This window comes from Symphalangus syndactylus, chromosome 10 (genome assembly GCF_028878055.3).
Source record: "Symphalangus syndactylus isolate Jambi chromosome 10, NHGRI_mSymSyn1-v2.1_pri, whole genome shotgun sequence".
NCBI lineage: Eukaryota > Metazoa > Chordata > Mammalia > Primates > Hylobatidae > Symphalangus > Symphalangus syndactylus.
The window spans coordinates 28,654,661-28,677,358 of NC_072432.2; the positions used below are offsets into that span (position 1 = coordinate 28,654,661).

Sequence of the window (22,698 nt, forward strand, 5' to 3'; positions counted from 1 at the left end):
CCTCAATCAACTGGGAGAAATCATTTATCGTCCTGTCCTGAAGGGAGTTCCTCCTAGGTCTGGCCGGACCTTTGTATGGTAATTAAGATTTAAATCCCATTAGTAAATCTGCTGGGTTAAGGGAATTATCAGTGGTTGGAGTTACATTACCCTTTTCTAACAGAATAGCCCCATGCTTTAAGATTTTTGAGTTAGTAAGCTACCTTTTTGCTTTTTTGACTTAGAATAATTCTGAACTGGTGAAGCGTGCTCACAATGAGATTTCCTCTAAAAGTTACTTTTCTACTTTTTTCTGTTAGCAAAGCAGTTGCCGCTACCGACTGAATGCATTTGGCCCGTCTGCGGGTTACTGGGTTAAGGATTTTTGATAGGAAAGCTATGGGTTGTCAGTGGCCTCAGGGCTTTCGGGCTAAGGCCTTACTTACACTGACAACAAAGTGGCATTGGAGTATGATAGGGTCACAGACAAGACCTTCAATTATCAATTACAGGTTTTTAATTTACCCTGGCTTTTAAAGGAATAGGGCACACTTTTTTTATTACTATTTCTATCTTTTTCTTTCTTTTTGACTCCCTCTTTGTCTCTCCGTCTCTCTCTCCGTCTCTCTCTCTCCGTCTCTCTCTCCATCTCTCTCTGTCTCTCTCTCCTGCCCTGTCTCTCTCTCTCTCTCTCTTAGCCATTACAAACTTGGGGCCCTGGCAAGGGGGGTGGGGAACGGGTCCCACATAACTGCCCATGTCGAGAGCTGTATACCTAAATCGGGAGGGATACCAGGGATAAGACTCCCTGGATTTATAGCCTAGATGCCTAAGGATGCAGCCTAGAGCATCCTTAGATCCCTTTGGAGATACAACTTGCTAGAGGAAATGAAAGTCTGAACCATTAGTACCTAGGAGGCAAGGATCAGAGGAAGTAGACTCAGAGGTAAGGAGAATTTTGGGGCTACACTTTCAAGAAAGTCGTGGTCGGGACCCAGGAGGTATGGTCAGAAGGAAAGGTAGGGGCGCACGCATGGGCGACTGTTGAGCACAAACTTCTGGCTGCACTATGATCTCAACCAGCTACTGCCGGGAGTTCGGGACGACAGGTTTCTGCCTCTAGTCGGCCCTCGGCTTCCCCAAGAAAATTGAAAGTGGAAGGTAGCTCCAGGCAGACCAACATCCCCAACCCAGAAGTGTTGGGGGTTGTTAGAAAGCCCTTCCCCAGACAGCCTCACACCTGAGTCTTAAGTCCAGTGGCTATGCTAATCGTTTTTAACTGGCCAACAGGTGCCCGGTATTTTCCTCCAGTTCTAAGGATAGGACAGAATAGCAAGCGAAAGTGGTCCCAATATTATTCACTGCTTTGGAGGTCCCATCTGGGTCGCCAAAATGTTACTGGGCAGTCCTTGCACCCAGAGCTCCCAAGATGGTGGTGGGCCGCTTCCAAAATGGCAGCGGGCCACTTCCAAGATGGTGGCAATCCTTGTGTTCTCTGACCTGGGGTTCTTGGCCTCATGGATTCCAAGGAATGGAATCTTGGGCCTTGCAGTTATAGCTCTATTAGAAGCCATGGGTCATGGAAGAGAACTGTGGAACCCAGTGACTAGTGTTCAGCTCGATTTTGATGAACCTGGGCACTTAGCCGTGCAGGAACAATGGCAAGCCTTTAGCCCTATTGGGAGAGGCAATGGGCGCCCCGCTGGATCAGGAGCACAGCAGACACCCTGCTGGATCCGGAGGGATGGAAGTCAGCAGTGGGTCTGCAATGGCGGCACAGAGCAGTGGTGGACGGCGAATGAAAGCTCAGCTCAAGCCGTAACAAACACGGACCAGAAGAGTGCAGTCGCAATATTTAATAGAGGGAAATAGAGTGGAAACAGAGCTCCCATACAAAGGGAGGAGACCCAAAGAGGGTAGCCCTCTATGTGTATTAATCTATTAGTAATTATTAATGTATTATAATATATCACATTATAATATATTATAACATAATCTATACATTATAATCTATAGATTTTCTATATGCATATGTATATTATATATTCACTACAACCTTTAATTCTTACTGTAGAGGATAAAGCTCCCCCTCTGTAAGTGGACTTTAGGTTCATGTACCATCTTTACCATCTACTACCTGTTTGCCCATGAGGAAGTTACTTAACCACCCTATCTCTGCTTCTTCATCTGCAAACTGAACTGTGAGAATGAGAAGAGATGCCATCAATGAAGTATCTGATACCTGCTATTGCTATTCAATAGACTTTTATTCCTCCTGGGTCGCAGCATCTGTTAGCCTTTCCAAATCAAACAATCAGCTTCTTGTTCTTAGAACTTAATAATAAAATCCTCTCCAGCTCTGGACCGTGGTTGGGCCTGAGACATCTGGTGGCTCAGAGCAGACATGAGATGACAATGAATTCGTTCTCAGGATCCACATTTTCCAAAGCCCTTAAACTTCCTCCTTGACAGGAGTTTAGGTTCTTCTTTCTACCTTCTCACTCATTCCATTTTTGCTCCCATCAGTAGTTTGTCCAACCAGTAAAGCAGCTCCTGGCTCCCACTGCAACAGGAAAAGCTGAGGGGAAAATCCTCTGGGATTTTTCTTCTTGATATTTTTACTTAAATGTCATTCTGTTCCAAGTTGGCTTCTTGGAAGCTCTGGCTTGGAAAGATTAGCTTTGTGTCTTTCAAACTACTTTAACTGCAAAAAAGGGTGGGAGTCTTTGGTTACAACAAAAATCCACTCCCACGCTCTTCTAGAGTAGGACATTTTTTTGCAGTGGGAGGTAAGTTATTTCGTTTCCATTTAAATAAAAATTGTATTTTTAATTGTATTGCTCCTATTCATTATATTGCTCCTATTCATATTGTTATGGGTTTTCTAGAATAGGCCATTGAGCAGAAAAGAGTTAGACTGGCTTATATGATGGGGAGATGCCCAAAATGCATCAACTGGATTTTAATTTATCATTAACTCAAGCTTTTAACTATTTATGACTTTATTTACATATGTTAAAATTAATTATTCCTTGCCTTGAAACTTACCATTTTGTGAAATCCAAAATCTTCATATTGGTCTAGTTCTTCTTTTAATTCTTTAATAACTTCTTCTTTCTCTTTCAGTTTTCTTAACAAAATATTTGTTTTGACACTACTCGCATCTTGCAAATAAACATTCTCTTCTTCTACCTCAAAGAATTGCTGGGGACAAAAAAAAGCAGCATTAAAAATTAATTAGACACTAAGCATTAAAAATTAGGCACTAACACTAAATTAGACACTCAGCATTAAAAATTAGACACCACCAGAAAACATTTCATCTTTTAAGCTACTGTTTTGTGAAGGTTATTTTTGTAACCTGCATACAATTTTAGTAAGCAACTTTATTTATATTGAAATATATGCTTAAAAAGTATTATGCACTATGTAGCACAGTGTTATCCTATAAAACACAAAGCATGATCAGTTACTCTAACTGTATCAGCCATGTAAACTACAATAGTAAAGAGCGAGATGGAAGAATAGGAGAACATCTACTCAACAAGAATTTGGCAGCCATCCATGGACAAAAGTTCCCTTGAGGGAGATTTGGGACCTGGATAGAAGACTGCAAAACTCTGGTGGAGCCCAAGACTGAGGAGGGATGTTTTGACTGGCAGGCTGCACCTAGGTGGCAGGCTCACTGACCATGGTCCCAGCTACAAACCCAGAAACGGCTCCATCCCCGTGTGGACTTGGTCCTGCCACTAGAACCATCTGCCAAGAAATCCAGGAGGAATCACATTCACCTGTGCCTCTGGTGACAAGCCCACAGGCCTCAGTCTCAGTTGTGGACCCTGAATCAGCTCTGTAACTCAACCAAACCCACTTCCAGCTGCAGTTTGAGACCAGTTCTGCCTGCCCAGGCACCTGCTGGGAGTCATGCCTATTTGTGCCTTCGGAAGCGGGTCGGCTGACCTCAGTCTCACAGCAGATCTTGACACAGCCCTTTAACTTGGTCTCAGCCCTCTCAGCTGCAGTCTGAGAGCAGTCTTGCCCACCCAGGGGCTTGCTGAAAGCTATGCCTTTCTGTGCCCCAAAGGCAGGCCCACTGATTTTGATTCCACTGCAGATCTTGGGGTGGGCCTGCAACCTAGTTCTGTCCCTTCCTAGCCTTCATCCAGAAGCAGTCCTGTCCACCCAGAGATCTGCCAGGAAATATGCCCATCAATGCCTCTGGAGGCAAGCTGCTGACCTCAGTCTGATGGAGAAGCCTGAAGTAGCCCTGTGACCCAGCTCGAGCTCACTCAGCCATGGTCCAGGAGCAGTCCTGCTTGCCCAGGAGCCTAGCAGGAGGCACACCTGTCTGTGTCTCTGGAGGCATGTCTGCAGACCCCAGTCTCAGTGTAAGCCATGAAGCAGCCCTGTAATTCCATTCAAGCCCCTGTCAGCCATGGTCCATGGCCAATTCTCCTTGCCCAGGGACCAACTCAGTAACCCAGCAGGAATACTCCAAGGGACCTGAAGGAATACACACTCATCTGTGTGCCTGGTAACAGGCCCACCATCTGCAAACCCAACTGTGAAACCTGAAGCATATTCTTTATCCAGCACCAGCTCTACAGACCAAGGTCCTGGAAGCAGTTTATTCTTTCCAGGGGCCAGACAGGATCCAAGCCTGCTCAAGCCCCTAGTAATAGGCCCACTAACATGGTCCCCATTGCAGACCCAGCAGCAGCCACGTAACTCAGCTGCAACTCTACTCAACTGCAATCCTGGAGGCAATCTTACCAGCTTAGGGACCCAAAAGAAGAAAATCTTTACCTACCAAAACCAGTCTGTAATGACTGGAGGAAGTGTTTGCTCATCCAAATGCACAAATGCCAACATAAGGCTATATAGATAGTGAAGAATCAGGCAAACATGACACTCTCAAGAAAACGAATACAGTTCCAGTAACTGACTCCAAAAAAAATGGAGATCTGGAAATCATCTGATAAATAATTCAAAATAATTATCTTTAAGAACCTCAATGAGATGCAAGAGAACACAGATACACAGTTGAACAAATCAAGAAAAACAATGCATTAACAAAATTAGAAGTTGAATAAAGCAATAGTAAATGCCAGGCATGGTGGCTTGTGTCTATAATCCCAGCTGAAGCAGATGGATCACTCGAGGCCAGGAGTTTGGGACCAGCCTGAGCAACATAACAAGGCATCTTTCTCTAAGATTTTTTTAAAAAGAAAAGATTAAAAAATGGGCCAAAGACCTAAATAAACATTTTCCCAAAGATGATATGCAAATGGCCAACAGTTACATGAAACATTGCCAATCATCAGGAAGATGCAAATCAAAACTACAATGAGATATTACCTCATTATGATAAGAATGAGCTATTAGAATGAGTATTTTCAAAAAGATAAGAGATAACAAGTATTGGCAAGGGTATGGAGAAAAGGCAACCCTTGTGCACTGTTAATGGGAACGTAAAGTGGTACAACCATTATGGAAAATAGTATGGAGGTTCTTCAGAATATTAAAACTAGAACTGCCATATGATCCAGCTATCCTACTTCTGGGTATATATTCAAAGGAAATAAAATCATGATCTTAAAGATATTTGCATTCCTATGTTCATTACAGCATTATTCACGATAGCCAAGATATAGAAACAACCTAAATATCCATCAGCAGATGAAGAAAATGTTACACATGCACACACACACACACTCTCTCTCACATACACACACACACACACACACAATGGAATATTTACAATGGTAGTATGTACAATGTATATATTAATACAATAGAATATTTTTCAGCCATAAAAAAGAAGGATATCTTGCTATTTGGGGACAACATGGATGAACCTTAAAGACATTATGCTAAGTGAAATAAGCCAGACATAAAAAGGTAAATACTGTATTATCTCACTAATATGTAGAATCTAAAAAAGTTGAACTTAAAGAAGCAGGGAATAGAACGATGGTTGACAGGCTGGGCGCGGTGGCTCACGCCTGTAATCTCAGCACTTTGGGAGCCCTAGGCGGGCAAATCATCAGGTCAGGAGTTTGAGACTAGCCTGGCCAACATGTGAAACCCCGTCTCTACTAAAAATACAAAAAATTAGCTGGGCATGGTGGCAGACACCTGTAATCTAAGCTACTTGGGAGGTTGAGGCAAGAGAATCACTTGAAGCCGGGAGGTGGAGGTTGCAGTGAGCCAGGATAGCACCACTACACTCCAGCCCAGCCTGGGCGACAGTGCCAGACTCCATCTCAGACAAAAAAAAAAAAAAAAAGGAATAGTGGTTGACAGAGGCTGGAGCACGGGGAAAATGGGGAGATGCTGGTCAAAGGGTATAAACTTTCAGTCATAAGATGAATAAGTTCTGGTAATCTAACGTACAGCATGGTGACTATGGTTAATAATACTGTATTGTTTAATTGAAATTTGCCAAGAGGGCAGATCTTGTGACCTTACTGCCACCGCCCCCCACCCTACACACAGTAGTAACTAGAAGTACGTGTTAATTAATTTGATTGTGGTAATCATTATACAATGTATTTCAAATCATCACATTGTATACCTTGAATATATATAATTTATATTTGTCAGTTATACATCAGTAAAGCTGGAAAAAGGTAATAATAGTAAATCCTAATAGTAAATTGGGATCATGATTTGTGAATATCCTACTTTAATATTCTTCTAGAAGGGAAGACAATACAAATTTGAATATAGAAAAGGAAGTAAACATCAATGATGCAACTAATTCCCTCAATAGACTGGAATGGAGATGCTGAAAGAAGTAATACACCTTGACAGCTTGTTTTAAGCATTTAGGTACTTCCTATCTGCATTCATTACTCTGAAGAATTATATTACAAAACCAAAAAAAGGATGAAATGCTTTAAAAGTGGATGTTACTTACTTCCAGCATTTAAAAATCTTATTTTCAACACTGCTATGCAAAACTTGTGGTTTAGTTTGGACTCTTTTTGAAATTATAAAGAAACCGTTTGATTCTTTGTGTGTTTGTTACTAATATATTTGGGTACATACAACATACAGGAAATATAGCAAAACCTAGTAATATCTGCTAATATACTTAATGTTATATTTCAAAAGAGTTAGATTTGTAAGCTCAAATTGTCCTAATATGATGAATACCAGCAGACTAGGAAGAATAATATATGAAGGTGGCTATGAACTGCACTGGCATAATCTATACAGTATAAAAAAAATATGAATGTACAGTAGAATTAAAAAGAGTGAAAAAGAATATTCCATATGACAATATCCAATATCAGCTTTTAAAATTTTGTGACTTTATTTTTTTAGATTTTTTATTTAGTTGTTTTTTTTTTTGGTTTAGACAGGGTCTCACTCTATCACCCAGGCTGGAGTGCAGTGATGCAATCGGCTCACTGCAACCTCCGCTTTCTGGGCTCAAGATCTTCCCACCTCTGCCTCCACCTCTCCCTCCCAAGTAGCTGAGACTACAGGCACATACCACCATGCCTGGCTAATTTGTGTATTTCTTTTTGCAGAGACAGGGCTTTGCCATGTTGCCCAGGCTGGTCTCAAACTCCTGAGCTCAAGGGATCCACCTGCCTCAGCATCCCAAAGTCCTGGGACTACAGAGCCACCGCTCCTGGCCTTAAATTTTGTGATTTTTAAACAAGAGTATTGATTATGTAGATCTAGTCTTTACATCTATTCTTACATATGTCTACAGCTCAAACACTCTGCTAAGGTCAACACACATTTATTCTACTAGGGCCCTTAAGTGTTACTAGGCATTATGTATCCAACAGATCCAAACAGAGTTCAACACCTTCACTGTCATCCTTTCTGCATCCCCTTATTAACAGCAGCATAAGCCAGAAACCCATTTTAAGCCCCTTCTTCTCTTGCACGAACTAACCAAATTTGTTCAATCTACCTCTAAATCGGTACCAAACCCCATCACCTTCTTTCCTGTTCCACTACAATCTTCGTACTTGTCTTGTTTACCTGGATATTGTAAAAGCCTCTTAACTAGCCTCCCTGCCTCCTGTTTTGTCACTTGCCTCCAATCTTCATCCAGTAGCCAAATAACCTTTCTAAAATGCAGCTCTCCCCATCTCCTTCTACGGGCTAACATCCAACTCCCTTAGCATGGTATACAAAACAGCAGCCTTCATGATCTGCTGCCAACTTATCTGGCCAGCAACTCATGCCAGTCTTCCCTCCTCTTTCTTCACCCAAACTGGGCATTTTATCAATACTGATACACTCGGCATCCAACTTCTCAGAAACACCACGTTGCCACAGGTCTCTGTGCCTTTGCACTTGGAGTTCCCTCTTAGCAGACCCAATAAGCTCTTGCTTGTCATTCTAGCAGAATGGTATTAGGGTGGGATAGCCTGAGTCTGCAGACCAGCTCTGTCAGCTTGGGACCTTGAACAAGTTTCTTAAACCCCGAGTGTCTCAGTGTTATCATATGTAAAGTGGGACTATTAATAATAGTACCTGAATTGTGAGAATTAAATAAGATAATGCATGTAAGCAACTTTGGACAGTGCCTACAACACAGACAGCCCCCAGCAAGTATTATATCCCAGCACTTAGTCCTGTTGTGGCTGTTTGTCATTCAAATCCAGATGTCACCTGCTCTAGAAGCCTTAGCACCGGTCTCCCACCCACCCACCTTCCACTCCTATGTCCTTTCTCTATCCTGTGAACACTCTTCTTGGGGTCACTTTATTATTTGCTTATTTTCTAACTAATTTTTATTTTCCAAATAGGTTAGGTTTATTTTACTCTTAAAAAGGACACCTGCGCTTGTATGTTTCTCGCAGCACTATTCACAATGGCAAAGTCATGGAACGAACCTAAGTGTCCATCAATGGTTGATTGTATAAAGAAAATGTAATATATTAATATATACATCATGGAATACTATACAGCCATTAAAAAGAATGAAATCATGTCCTTTGCAGTAACATGAATGGAGCTGGAGGCCATTATCCTAGGCAAATTAATGCAGGAACAGAAAACTAAATACCACATGTTCTCACTTTTAAGTGGGAGCTAAACAACGGGTACACATGAACATAAGGATGAAAATAATGGACATTGGGGCCTCCAAAAGGGAAAAAGGTGGCAGGGTGACTAAGGTTGAAATATTACCTATTGAATACAATGTTCAATATTTGGGGGATGGATATACTAGAAGCCCAATCCTCACCATTATGCAATATACCCATGTAACAAACATGCACATATACCCTCTGAATCTAAAACAGAAGTTTTTAAGCCAACAAAACAAAGATTGCATGACATCCCAGAGACCAATGCACTAAAAATTAACGAGAAAGTGATGCAGGCTGTTTAGAGAATGATGCTGTGACTGGCACCAAGTCATCTTCATCAGAGCATGTCACAGAAGTGCCCTGGGAAACTCATTTAAAATCTCACCCAGGTACCACACTGAGAGGTGCTTAAGCCAGCCTGCCTTCTGGATGGGCTTGGCTTCTCTGGACTTCGGGACAGGGAAGGCTACAACTCTTTGGAAGAACAAAAAACTTTTACTTTTACATGCTTCCTAACCTCGTTTTATTAGTGCAGACTCAAAGATTCCTCTTTCAGTCGGTCCTCAAACTTCAGCTGAAGCAATTGTTTGAGGAACCCAAAATCCACCTGGAGGGATTTACTTTTGGCTTTTCATAAAATAGTTTTAAGGTCCAAATACAATGGATTCATTTTTCTTCATCTCCTGGAATGTTTCTGATGTTTCACTAGTGTTTATGGAATGAGTTGGACTCTGTGGGAGATAGCAGAAAGCAGTGTGATTTTTCCACACTGCCCCTGCAAATCTAGTTTCTAGTCTCATAGTTCTCACCTTTTAGAACTTTCAGGAAGATACCATGGCTTTATTTTTTTTAACTTAGTAACAACTTTAATCTTAGACAATGACAACAAAATAAAAGGAAGAAAGAAAATGGGAAGAAAGCAAAAACCGAAACCAAAACAAAAAATTCTAGTCTAGCCAACTCTCACCCATTAATGCTTCTGTCCTCCCACCACTCTGGCCCCCCTCAGACTTGGCAGTCTGCAGTGGAGGAGAAGGGTTGAGCCTCTCTTCCTTTTATTTCTACGATTTGAGATTCTCCAACGGTCTGGTGCAGACGAGAGGGAGAAACGTTAAGGGAACAGAAACAAGTGTCAATTGACAGTAACCTGCTGCCTTTGGTTCCCAGGAGGGTCCATGCTGGCCTGGCCTCCTGCAATGCCCTTCACAGGAGCAGTGCCTCGCTGGCTTCTGTCCTAGGGCCTGCCCTTCTGCTGGCATCCTGTCACCTCTCCAGATGGTCCTTGTCATCAGGCTTCTGCTCCATCAGCCCTCCTGCTGTTCTGTGGAATTTTCCTGGCAAGTCCCATGCCAGTCCTCACATTCCTCAGACCCAGGGACGCTTGTCAAGCTCTCCAAGTGGTCCAAGACTCCACTCTTGCTTGGCTCGAAGGAGAAATACTCTCTTTCTCTCTCCCATTTATGGGTCAGCACTCCATGCTGCCTGCTTTCCCCAAAATGGTCCTCTTGACCAGCCTTGTCCATTTCCAAATTCAAGATCTCTCTTATATTTCCTGCAGATGGATGATGGGCTAGTACTGGCCAATTAATCTGCTCCACCAAGTCCTGGAATGTCCTTCAAAGAACATCCTGATGGTATCTATTTTTTTTTCTTTTTTTTTAGATAGGGTCTTGCTCTGTCAACCAGGCTGGAGTACAGTGGCATGACTGTAGCTCACTGCAGCTTCTAACTCCTGGGCTGAAGCTATCCTCCTGTCTCAGCTTCCCAAAGCACTGGAATTACAGGCATGAACCACCACACCCAGCCACACCTCACTTTTGAACAGTATTTTGTTCTTTACTTTTGGGGCTTTGGATGAAACTGAAACCCAAGAGTCCCATTTTAATATCCCATCTTAGGGTGGCTTACTAAAAAATGTATTACCCTTTAGTTTAAATCCCCACCTAATCATGTGACTGCTTGTCCTTCATCGAGAGGTTCTTTCTCACAACTGTCAAGTTGACAGGAGCAACAGACATCCAGGCCTGAGGGCCTGAGTATGACAAAGTTCAATCAGGCTGCACAATTCACTTATCAAACACAGGAGTTTGAAATTCCAGCTTGGGTTCAGTAACAACGTCAAAATAGTTACTGCCTGCTGTTCAAGGAAAATGTTTTTGGAATTTCAATTGTCTCATTAACTTTCTAAATAAAATTTCTATACTTTGGTGCCATCATTCTCATTAAGGTTCAGCTGTTAGTTTGCAGCATTTAAACTAGGGAATAATTACTCTGTAAACATTTAGATTGACTATGACAGTACTGGATGGGAAGCAAGTCAATTGCTTACTTCAAAGGCGATATATTAACCTTTTTAGATAATGAAGGTTACTATAATGGAGATATTAACTTTTATCATTTAGTTAAGATGGTGTCAGTATCAACTTTCTTCACTGTAAAGTTAATAAGTATTATACTTACTAATTAATACATGTTATACTCCTTAATTAATATGTATTTACTCCCAGTTAAAGTATTAATATGCATTTGTAGGGAGATATTTTAGTACTTCCATAAGATAAACCTTTTCCTGAAATAAATAAATGCATTAGTTATTCACTTATTTACTTATAACAGTGAGCTCATGGATTCCTATTTTACTCAAATGGTTACAATTCATAATTATCATTATTTATTTTGATGCATGAATTTTCCCGGATTGGCCAAGTGGAATGAAGGAAGTCCCTATCAGCTGACTCCTGTGTTCTGACATGCCTTCATAATTTTTTGAGCATTTCCTTGCTTCGGTTATGACAAAATATTGCAGGTCCTTCTTCCATTTTCCCTGTCACTGCCCTGGAGTTGGCTACTCCTCCAAAAAGCCCTGGTTTCTTTTAGTGTAGAATATCATTTAAATCTAAAAGCTGAACTCTAGGTATACTCATTGCTATAGGAGTGTCACTTCCTCGAGGCACTCTCCACAGACAGAACTAGGATATACATAAATGTATCTACATACTTACATATACACATTTACATATATCTATATAGCCACATCTATATATAGCTGTGATGATTAATTTTATGCATCAACTTGGCTAGGCGATGGTACTCTCATTCAAACATTAGATGTTGCTGGTATTTTTAGATGAGATAAATATTTAAATCGGTAGCTCTGAGTAAAGCAGATTACCCTTCATACTTCCATCATGTAGATGGAGCTCATCCAATAGGTTGAAGGCCTTCTCAGAAAAAGACTGAGATTCTCTGAGGAAGAGGAAATTCTCCTAGAGGACTGCATTCAGACTCAAGCTGTAACATCAAGTCTTTCCTGGGTCTCCAGCCTGCTGGCCTGCCTTGCAAATTTCAAACTTGCCAGCCCCCATAATTACATGAACCAATTCCTCAAAATCTCTTTTATCACCTCCCCACCCTCTCTTCTCTTTCTCTGTTTTCTCCCCATCTCCCCCAAATATTCATTGTCCTTCAAGGCTCAGCATAGGAATCACCTTTTCCTAAAAGTCTTCTGTAACTATTCACCCAAATTGCCAGAGAGTTATGCACCCACTGGGTACAAACCTCCAATGTGGACTGTAATTGCTAAGTTTATTATCTCTCCTGACCACTAGATTATATACAATGAGTACAAGGACTGGCTCTGGGCCTGTGCTGGAAAATCAGACAATGGATGGATGAAATGAATCAAAACGTGAGTGAAAGAACAGTTAAAGACCTCAACATTATGGATTGCCTTTATTCTAGGAAATTTCCACTAGGAATTCATGATCTATTTCCAGTACCATGGTGTAGGTCAAGATATCTTGACACTCTTCTTGATCATATTCAACGCTTTATTCTATAAAATTTGCCAAAAACCTATTATGTGCCACACAGTCTGCTGGGAGAAGAATACAAAGATGAGTAAGACTCGGTCCCTGCTCTGCAGGAACAGTCTAGTGGACAGACCAATATGTACTGGGTAAATGTGATAGAATTCACTGTAGCTATTATACAGCAGAGAAAGAGCAAGAAGGACATTATGTGAAAATTCCAGGGAGGTGGTTAATAACTTGAGGTGAGCTGAGGGAAGCAGGCGATGGCCCAGTATTGTGGGAGGGTAAAGTTTTAGCTAAGAAGTGGAAACAGATAAAAGTGAAGACATAAAAGGACCTTCTAAGCCATGCTAAGGCACTTAAACTTCATCCTAAAGGCATGGAGGAAACAGTGAAGGATTTAAACAGGGCAGGATGTGGTCAGACTTGTGTTTTGAACGACCACCCAGATGACTGGGCAGACAATGGACTTAATGAAGACCAAAAGGGATAAGAAGGCACCAGCCACAAGCCAGGTGAGCAATGCTGACTATCTAAACTAGTTCAGAGGCAAAATAACAAGACATGGATTTAGGAGGTAAAAAACTGGCAGGATGGTCAGTCACAGTGGCTCATGCCTATAATCTCAGCGATTTGGGAGGCTGAGATGGGACGGTCGCTTGAGCCCGGGAGGCAGAGATTGCAGTGAGCAGAGACGGTGCCACTGCACTCCCGTCTGGGAGACAGAGCAAGACCCTGTTTCAAAAACAACAACAACAACAACAACAACAAAATACCCAAACAACCAAACAACAACAAAAAACTGGTAGGATTCAATGGCTCACTAAATATGAAGGATGAATTTGTTATCTAGTGCTGCATAAAAGTTTTACCCCAAATGTAGTGGCTTAAAACACACACGTTTGGCCAGGCACGGTGCCTCACACCTATAATCCCAGTACCTTGAGAGGCTGAGGGTGGTAGGATCACTTGAGGCCAGGAGTTTGAGACCAGCCTGGACAACATAGTGAGACCCGTCTCTAATGAAAAAGAAAAAAAATTAAATTAAAACACACACACACACACACACACACACACACACACACACACTCTTATTATCTCACAGTTTCTGTTGGTCAGGAATTCAGGTAGGTCCTCTGTTTAGGGTCTCCCAAGGCTGCAATTAAGGTGGTATTCAGGGCTTTGGTCTCATCTGAAGTACAACTGTGAAAGGATCTGCTTCCAAGCTCACTCAGGTTGTAGAAAAATCCACTTTTTTTCAGCTATAGGACTGGAGGCTTCAGTTTCTTGCTGTCAGCCAGAGGCTACACTCAATTCTTTGCCACGTGGGTTTCCCCAACATAGCCTCTCACATAGCCAACAGAGAGAAAGACTCTAGCAAGACAGATGCTACCCTTTTATGTAACATAATTACATACAACTCTTTATCTTTGCTGTATTCGATTGACTAGAAGCAAAAGTTAAATAAATTTAGAAACTTGTTCATAGCTGAAAAAAAAAGTACAGGTACTTGTTTCCTTAACTGGTCTCCAGAGGGCAGCAGAGAGTCATTTATACTTGTCAATCTACAAAAAGTGTATACAGCACTTCGTTTTATTTTCAACTTTCCTCTGTTCCTCCTTATGACTAAGCCTTAACAAACTGGGTGGCCGGGATCTGGAAGGCTGTCTGAGGTCATGGATCAAAGTGATGCCAACACTTTGATGCAAAGATTCCAATAATGACTTTAATTTAATTTAATATAAACAATTTTTTCATAAGTCAGCTAACCACAATTAAGCATATTTAACCAACACATATTTATGAAAAACTGATGAATACGAAGAATTTAATCACTTCATAGCTTTCTACTCCTGGAATTATAAAGCATATGGACAAAGAGTAATATTCATTATTCAGCTATATTTTTGAACATTTGATATACATTAGAAATAGATCAATGTCCCAGAAATTGTAGAAGACACAAAGAACTATAAAAGCATGTTTTTTTTTTGTTTGTTTGTTTGTTTTTGTTTGTTTGTTTGTTTTGAGACAGGGTCTCGCTCTATCACCCAGGCTGGAGTGCAGTGTGGCATGATCATCGCTCACTGCAGCCTTAACTTCCTGGGCTCCTCCTCCCACCTCAGCCTTCCAAGTAGCTGGGACCCTAGGCGCATGCCCCCATGCCCAGCTAATCTTTTTGTATGTTTTGTAGAAGCAGGGTCTCACTATGTTGCCCAGGCTGGTCTCAAACTCCTGAGCCCAAGTGATCTGCCTGCCTCAGCCCCCCACAGTGCTAGGATTATAGGCATGAACCACCATGCCTGGCCAAAAGCATGTTTTTAAAAACCACGAAATTCTGACTTACTGTCTCATTATAAACAAGAATAATACTGGATAAGATAGATTAAATGCATTTTTCTTTTCTTTTAGAGACAGGGTCATGCTCTGTCACTCAGGCTGGAGTATAGCGGCACAATCATGGCTCACTGTAACGTCAGACTCCGGGGTTCAAGCAGTCCTCCCACCTCAGCCTCCTCAGTAGGTGGGACTATAAGCATGTGCCACCATGCCGTCACAGGATCCTTGGGGTGTTGCTTTGCCAGCCAGAAACCTCTGTGATCAGTGGCGCTTTTGCCTGAGTTTTGCTCAGGCCTGCTGGGCTCATTCCACCTGCTTGGCCTGGCAGGCTGTGTTCAGCTCATACTACCAGCCTGGATCCCATGCCTGCCAAGGGCAAGCCAGGTGCAGAACGACAAGGGGTGCATGAGTGAGTGCAGGGTCCAGCCACTACACACAGCTAGGCATGCCAGCTTCAGCAAGGTGGGCAGCACCAGGTGCCGACAAGGGCACCAGCTCCCTGCGAGGCTGCAGCTGGACCAGGGTTTGGTGTACAGATTATTTCATCACCCAGGTAATAAGCATAGTACTCAATAGGTAGTTTTTTTATCTTCACCCTCCTCCCACCCTCTACCCTCAAGTAGGCCCCCGTGTCTATTGTTCCCTTCTTTGTGTCCATATGTTCTCAATGTTTAGCTCCCACTTATAAGTAAGAACATGCAGTATTTGGTTTTCTGTTCCTATATTAATTTGCTTAGGATAGTGGCCTCCAACTCCATGCATGTTGCTGCAAAGGATGTGATTTTATTATTTTTTATGGCTGTGTAATATTCCATGGTGTATATGTACCACATTTTTTTTATCCAGTCCACCGTTCATGGGCATCTAGGTTGATTTCATGGCTTTGCTATTGTGAGCAGTGCTGCAATGAACACACACATGCATGTGTCTTTATGGTAGAATGATTTATCTTTCTTTGGATATATACCCAGCAAAGGGATTGCTTGGTCAAATGGTAGTTCTGTTTTAATTTCTTTGAGAAATCTTCAGACTGCTTTCCACAGTGGCTGAACTAATTTCCATTTCCATCAGCAGTGTATAAACAAGTGTTCCCTTTTCTCTGCAACCTCACCAGCATCTGTTATTTTTTTGACTTTTTAATAATAACCATTCTGACCAGTGTGAACTGATATCTTCAGGAGTCCCTTTTACTTAGAAAGAACAACCTCCCCCAAAATCTCACAGCCAACTCATCTTCAGGTCTCATTGGTTAGGGACCTGACTTTGCCTATGTCTGTGCTATAGCTGAAAAGGGAACTGAAAGAAGAATCTAGCACTTTGGTTTCTATAGATGGAAGTGCCCCTGTCAGTAAAAAGCAGTGGGGAGAATGCGCAGTGGAGAGAATGACATTTGAGCAGGCGGCACCACTGTCTGCCACAGGTACAGGTGACCATTCATGCATTTAGCAATCAGTAGCTGGTTGTTAATTATGTACTAGTCACAGCGCTAAAGGCAGAACCACAGCAGAGAGAAACACGAAGGAGATCCTTCAGGTTGACAGTCTGGCATGGAACGGAGACACTTCACAAGGAATTACATAATTAAATACAGATGTGTTGAGTGCTATGCTAAGAAACTTGCAAACAGTGCCCAAAAAGAAGTATGCAAAAAATTTATTTATGGAAGTATATTGAAATGCAAGATGAGAATACAGTTATAAACGCTAAACAAAGCACAAGGTCTTTGCTGAGCCTAAGAAAACCACTAAAGGTAGGAACTTTCCCATTGTGAAGGAAAATGAAGCATGTGTCTGGCAGATAGAAATGTCCCTGTCATTAGAAAAGTTAATCCACCAAGGGTCAGAGACTGTTCACTGGAATTTACTACAGATTCTCTGAACTCTCTCTTACGACCATCTGACCTTCGTCTATTCAGCTACGGCCTCACCAAATAAACTTTGGATTACTTCGGTACATGCCCAGGTGTCCTGAATACCAGATTAGAATTTTCCAGTTTCTGGAAAGCATTATAATGAGAGCATAAACAGTCCTAGGCCTGATCCCTCTAAGGTGACCTGAAAATCGAGGAAACAGGCCTTCAGAGCTGGAAACACAGACTGGGAAGCCAAGGTGATCCCCACTCCTTGCACACAGCAGCTGAAGCTAGCCTTGCCCACAACTACGGCACCAGAAACAAAAACTCACCTGGTACATTCCTTTGATAACAGCTATGGCATCAGCTAACTGCTGATTGAAGGATTTTCTCATCTTATCCTCATTCTGCAAACAAAAATAAATGCAATAAACGTCATAATGTATTTCCAAATACGACCCACACCTACTAGGGAGGGACTCAGAGTAAAAAAACATCATCTGAATCATCACAATCTATTGAAAACTTCAATTCATAATCATTTCTCCCATCCTGCAGCCATTATGACACATTTTATTTTTACTTATACTCAATCAAAAGCAATAGAGATCATATGGATAAAATATATACAGATGATTTGAATACTTCATTTCATTTTTCACTTGAGTAAAGTCTTTTAACGCCTTCCTAGAACTGCTTTTTAAAGTAGTAAAGTCTATTTGTGATGCCTATCTTCTTCTAGTCCTTGTACTTTTTGAACGGAATATGCTCATGAAAAGAAATCTATAGAGCTAGTCTGCAAACTAGAGTTATTTTCTGATTAATCAGATAATTTGATTAGATCTGTTTAGATTAACAATAGAAGAGAGTGCATTAAAAAAAAATACCCATGATTCTGATATCAATTCTGATTTCAGCATGGAGTATAAACAACAAATAGGCTTTATACTTTTCTAAAAAATATTTGTTTTTTAATTTATTTTGTAGAGATGAGGTATTGCTTTGTTGCCCAGGCTGATCTCGAACTCCTGGGCTCAGACTATCCTCCCGCTTCAACCTCTCAAAGTGCTGGGATTACAGGCCTAAGCCATCGCCTCCCAGCCTCAAATAGACTTTAGAGTCAGATGGTATTGAATTTATATATCATCGTGCCTTTTACTCTCTGTCTAACCTTAAGCAAGTTACTTAACCTTGGCAAGCTGTTTCTTGATCTGTAAATCATGGACAATAGGATTTCCATTTTAACATTTTGAGAGATTTAAAGAGTAAATACATTTTAAGGGCTTAGCATGGTACTTAACATGGTGTGGTCAGCAAAAGATGGTTTTTGTTTGCTTGTTTTTATGGCACAGAAATAACAGTAATGTCCGTTTGTTTTGTTTTTTGTTTTTCTGAGATGGGGGTCTCGACTTGTCACCCAGGCTAGAGTGCAGTGGTGTGATCATAGCTCACTGAAGCCTTGAACTCCTGGGCTCAAGTGATTCCCCTGTCTCAGACTCCTAAGTAGCTGGGGACTACAGGCCTGCAACATCACATCTGGCTCATGCTTTTATTCTTCGTAAAGACAGGGTCTCACTATGTTGCCCAAACTGGTCTTGAACTCCCAGTTTCAAGCCAGCCTCCCACCCTGGCTTCCCAAAGTGGTAGGATTAGAGGCATGTGCACTTGGCCTCTCCTGTTTTTTAACTGCTGACCTTGAACAAGTTAATTAGCCTTTCTGTGCCTCAGTTTTCTCATCTGTAAAAGAGGGAAAATAATTGCGCCTACTTCATAAGGTAAATGTGAGAATTAAATCAGTTCGTATGCTAAGTACTTACACAAGTCCCTGACACATAGTGAAGCTCTGTGTATTAATTACCACATGAGACACAACTAAAGCAAATTACACTGCCCTCACAAGTTACTAAATTCTAAACTGCATTGCATACACATCTAAGCACAGTATCAGTCCACATAAAACAAAAGAAATAAGAGAACATTTACCTGTTGATAATGCTTTTCAATTTCTAGAATCCTGTCATGCAGAATGGTGAAAAGACTCAAAGATTCCTCTTTCAGTCGGTCCTCAAACTTCAACTGAAGCAATTGTTTGAGGAACCCAAAATCTACCTGGAGGGATTTCATCATCTAAAAATGTAAAATATTATCCTTAGCAAAGTAACACAGGAACAGAAAACCAAATACTGCATGTTGTCACTTGGTAAGTGGGAGCAAAATGATGAGAACTCATGCGCACAAAGAGGCGAGCAACACACACTGGGGCCTACTTAGGGTGGTGAGCGGGAGGAAGGAGAGGATCAGGGAAAATAACCAATGGGAACTAGCATTAGTATCTGGGTAATGAAATAATCTATACAACAAACTCCTGTGACATGAGTTTACCTATGTAACAAACCTGCATATGTACCCCTGAACCTAAAAGTTAAAAAAAAAAAAAAATATATATATATATATACCCATTAAATAAAAATGGAAAAAAAGGACATTAGGATAGAGAGTAAATGTCCTCTGTGTAAAAATTCCAATGCATTCTCTGGTTCTGGACATATAAGCTGGGTTCCTGGTCAGAGGCCTGTCCTGATTTCTAAGATGATTGTATGCATTGTGGAATTCCAGTAATTCCATCCTAGGTGGCCAGGCTTTCAAAGTGACAATTAATTTGCCAAACTAAGATATGCTGATGGACTAGAAGACAAGAGTTTCCTAGCAGTTTCTTCCCACACAGAAGAAAATATCTGTGTTAATATTGGCCTTGTCATACCTCAAAAGGTATAGTTCTCAAGATGTGGATTTCAGATCAGAAAAGAGAGGCAAGAATCATCATTTGCTGAGAATCTACTAGCACAAGCATTTAAATATGTAACCAGCATGTTGACTAAGAACCATTTGTAATAATCAAAACAATGTATTTTTATCTACCCCCATCTATTTAAAATGTATTCACTAGGGCTCCCACCTTTAATCCCAAAACTTTGGGAGGGTAAGGTGGGTGAATCAGATGAGCCCAGGAGTTTGAAACCAGCCTGGGCAATATAGTGAGACTCCATCTCTTCAAAAACTTAAAAGAAGAAAAAAAGAGAGATATAAAAAATAATGTATTCTCTATGTAATCTTCCCTTGCTCTGAATGGAAATGACAAAATCCCATGACTTTTTCTATTCATTCTTGGGAACATAGTCCTACCATTGCTACAAATACAGCCTCAGAGTAGCATTTAGAATATAACTACCAGGTAAGGTGGCTCATGCCTGTAATCCCAACACTTTGGGAGGCTGAGGTGGGCAGATCACCTGAAGTCAGCAGTTTGAGACCAACCTGGCTGACATGGTGAAACCCTGTCTCTACTAAAAATACAAAAAATTAGCCAAGTGTGGCAGTGCGCCCCTGTAATCCTAGCCACTTGGGAGCTTGAACCCAGGAGATAGAGGTTGCAGTGAGCCAAGATCACACCACTGCCCTCCAGCCTGGGCAGCAGAGCAAGACTCCGTCTAAATATATATATATATATATGAGTTAAAATGCTTCCAACTTCATTCATAAGGTTTTTCCCTTTACTCCAAGCTGAGAGTAATAAAAAAGAGTGATTCACCCTTGAGCTCTCTCTGCTCACCTCCTCACCAGCACCCGAGTGGCTGTATCTCCACAGGGAAAAAGGCAGCAGGGATAGAGGGGCAAGGATGTTCCTATCTGGTGGGGTGGCTTCCCCATAGTGCTAAAGGGCAGGAGAACTAACTCCTCTTCTTCCCTTGGGTGCTGATGTAGCTTCTCTAGAGATTCTGATTGCCGGGACCCTTTCTTTTGTAGATATATCTTAACCTAAGCAGATGCTTCTCTACTTTGAGTGGTCACTTGCTACTCCTTCCTCAGGTTCTATGAATCTGGAGTTCACCTCCTTCTTCTCCCTACTGTTAGGGGTCTTTTGTTCTTCCAGATCACTCTACTGGACAGGACCCAAAATGACCCTACACTGGTTTCACCTCTCTCTCTCTCAAGGCCACATATGGTTTACAGGAAACAATTACACATCCTTTACCCCGATAACTCTGGAAGTGCAGACTGATCCCAATCAAGCCATTCTATCTTCTCATCACAGCCCCCTTTAGCTTCCTCAAGCATGAGTCAAGCACCAGTCCTTTGTGTCTTCTAATAGCAGCAAATACATTCAAGCTCCGTTGAAGCCTGCCTTCCTAGCTTTGAGTTGAGGAGGATTGCTTCTGCTGCCCTTCTCCTATAAGAACCATGGCAATAGTTCTTTCCAGAGTCTGCCTCGGCAGTTTTTTCTCTTCATTCCCTGACCTTCTTTACTGTCCTTGATCTGATTCAAAAGCTGAGAGACATTTGTCTAATGTGAAACATTCCCCTTGCAAAGTCTGCAAGTGGTTTCTAACTCACAGTTAGTTTGGAACTTGATGCCTGGTGTACTGGCATCATGGGAAGAATTTCATTTTAGTATCCTCATACTACATAGGAGGTTTTATTTTACAGGTGAGAATACCAAGACTTTGAGAGGTTAAGTGACAGTGTTTGGGTGGGGTCCTAGATGAAAAAAAAATCAGAAAGGGGAACTCTAAAATCACAGTAAAAACTTTGAACAAGCCAGGCATGATGGCTTATGCCTGTAATCCCAGCACTTTGGGAGGCCAAGGAGGAAGGATCACTTGAGGCCAGCAGTTTAAGACCAGCCTAAGCAACATAATGAGACCTCATCTCTACAAAAAATTTAAAAATTAGCCAGGCATGGTGGTGTGTAGCCTGCAGTCTCAGCTAGTTGGGAGGCTGAGATGGGAGGATCACTTGAGCCTAGGAATCTGGGGCTGCTGTGAGCCATGACTGTGCTACTGCACTCCACCCTGGGCAACAGAGGGAGATCCTGTCTCATAAACAAAAAAAACAAAAAACAAAAATGAAACCTACCTCTGAACAAACCTCTGGCTCATCCCTGAGAGATACATACATGGGGCAGACTACAAATAGCCCAGCTAGAGATAATAGAACAAAACCAAGATTTGGGCTGCTAAAAAAACAAAGATATAATTTTCTGTTTTAATCCAAACAAGTTAATTGTGTGCAAACAACAACAACAACAACAAAAAAAAAATAAAACCTCAGCATTCTTTAGGGGAATATATCAGAACCCAGAAGATAACATCCACACAGTCCACAATGTAATCCAAATTACTTGGATTATATACAAAAAACAGGAAAATGTGATTCAGTCTCAAGAAGAAAGAAAATTGAAACCAATTCCAATATTACCAAAATGTCAGAATTGCCAAAGATGTTAAAGCAGTTATTATAACTGTGGATGATGAAGTAACGAAAAATATGCTGTAATAAATGAAAAAAGGAAATATCAACAAACAGAAAATTTTGATAAAGAAAACAAATTCCCAAGTTGCAAAAGACAATATCCAAAATTCAAACTTCACTGAAAATACTTAATAGAAGAACAAAGATGGCAGAAAAAAACTGTGAACTTGAAGATATATCAATAAAAAATAGAAGAAAGATTTCTACAATTTTACAAATTGGACAGAGTTTAGGGACTTGCAAGTTAATAATGAGAAGTCTAACATGCAAGTAATTGGAATTGCAGAAGGACAGGATAGAAAAAGTGGGGTGGAACAAATATTTGAAGATATATTTA

At 41.3% G+C, this 22,698-nt stretch overlaps 1 protein-coding gene across 3 annotated transcripts in view; it reads right to left on the bottom strand.

Annotated features, from left to right (window-relative positions):
- The window catches only part of C10H10orf67 (chromosome 10 C10orf67 homolog), a 152,953-nt gene that overhangs the window by 109,915 nt on the left and 20,340 nt on the right, over positions 1-22,698 (bottom strand). For 2 of the 3 annotated variants that reach the window (XM_055296761.2, XM_055296760.2), the window contains exons 3-5: positions 19,035-19,178; positions 17,384-17,458; positions 3,028-3,183 (exon numbers count right to left, since the gene is read on the bottom strand). In XM_055296761.2, coding sequence (XP_055152736.2) covers positions 3,028-3,183; positions 17,384-17,458; positions 19,035-19,178 — 375 coding nt within the window. Of the gene's footprint in view, positions 1-1,820; positions 2,684-3,027; positions 3,184-17,383; positions 17,459-19,034; positions 19,179-22,698 lie in introns of those variants that run through there. The other variant, XM_055296762.2, reaches the window with a different exon arrangement.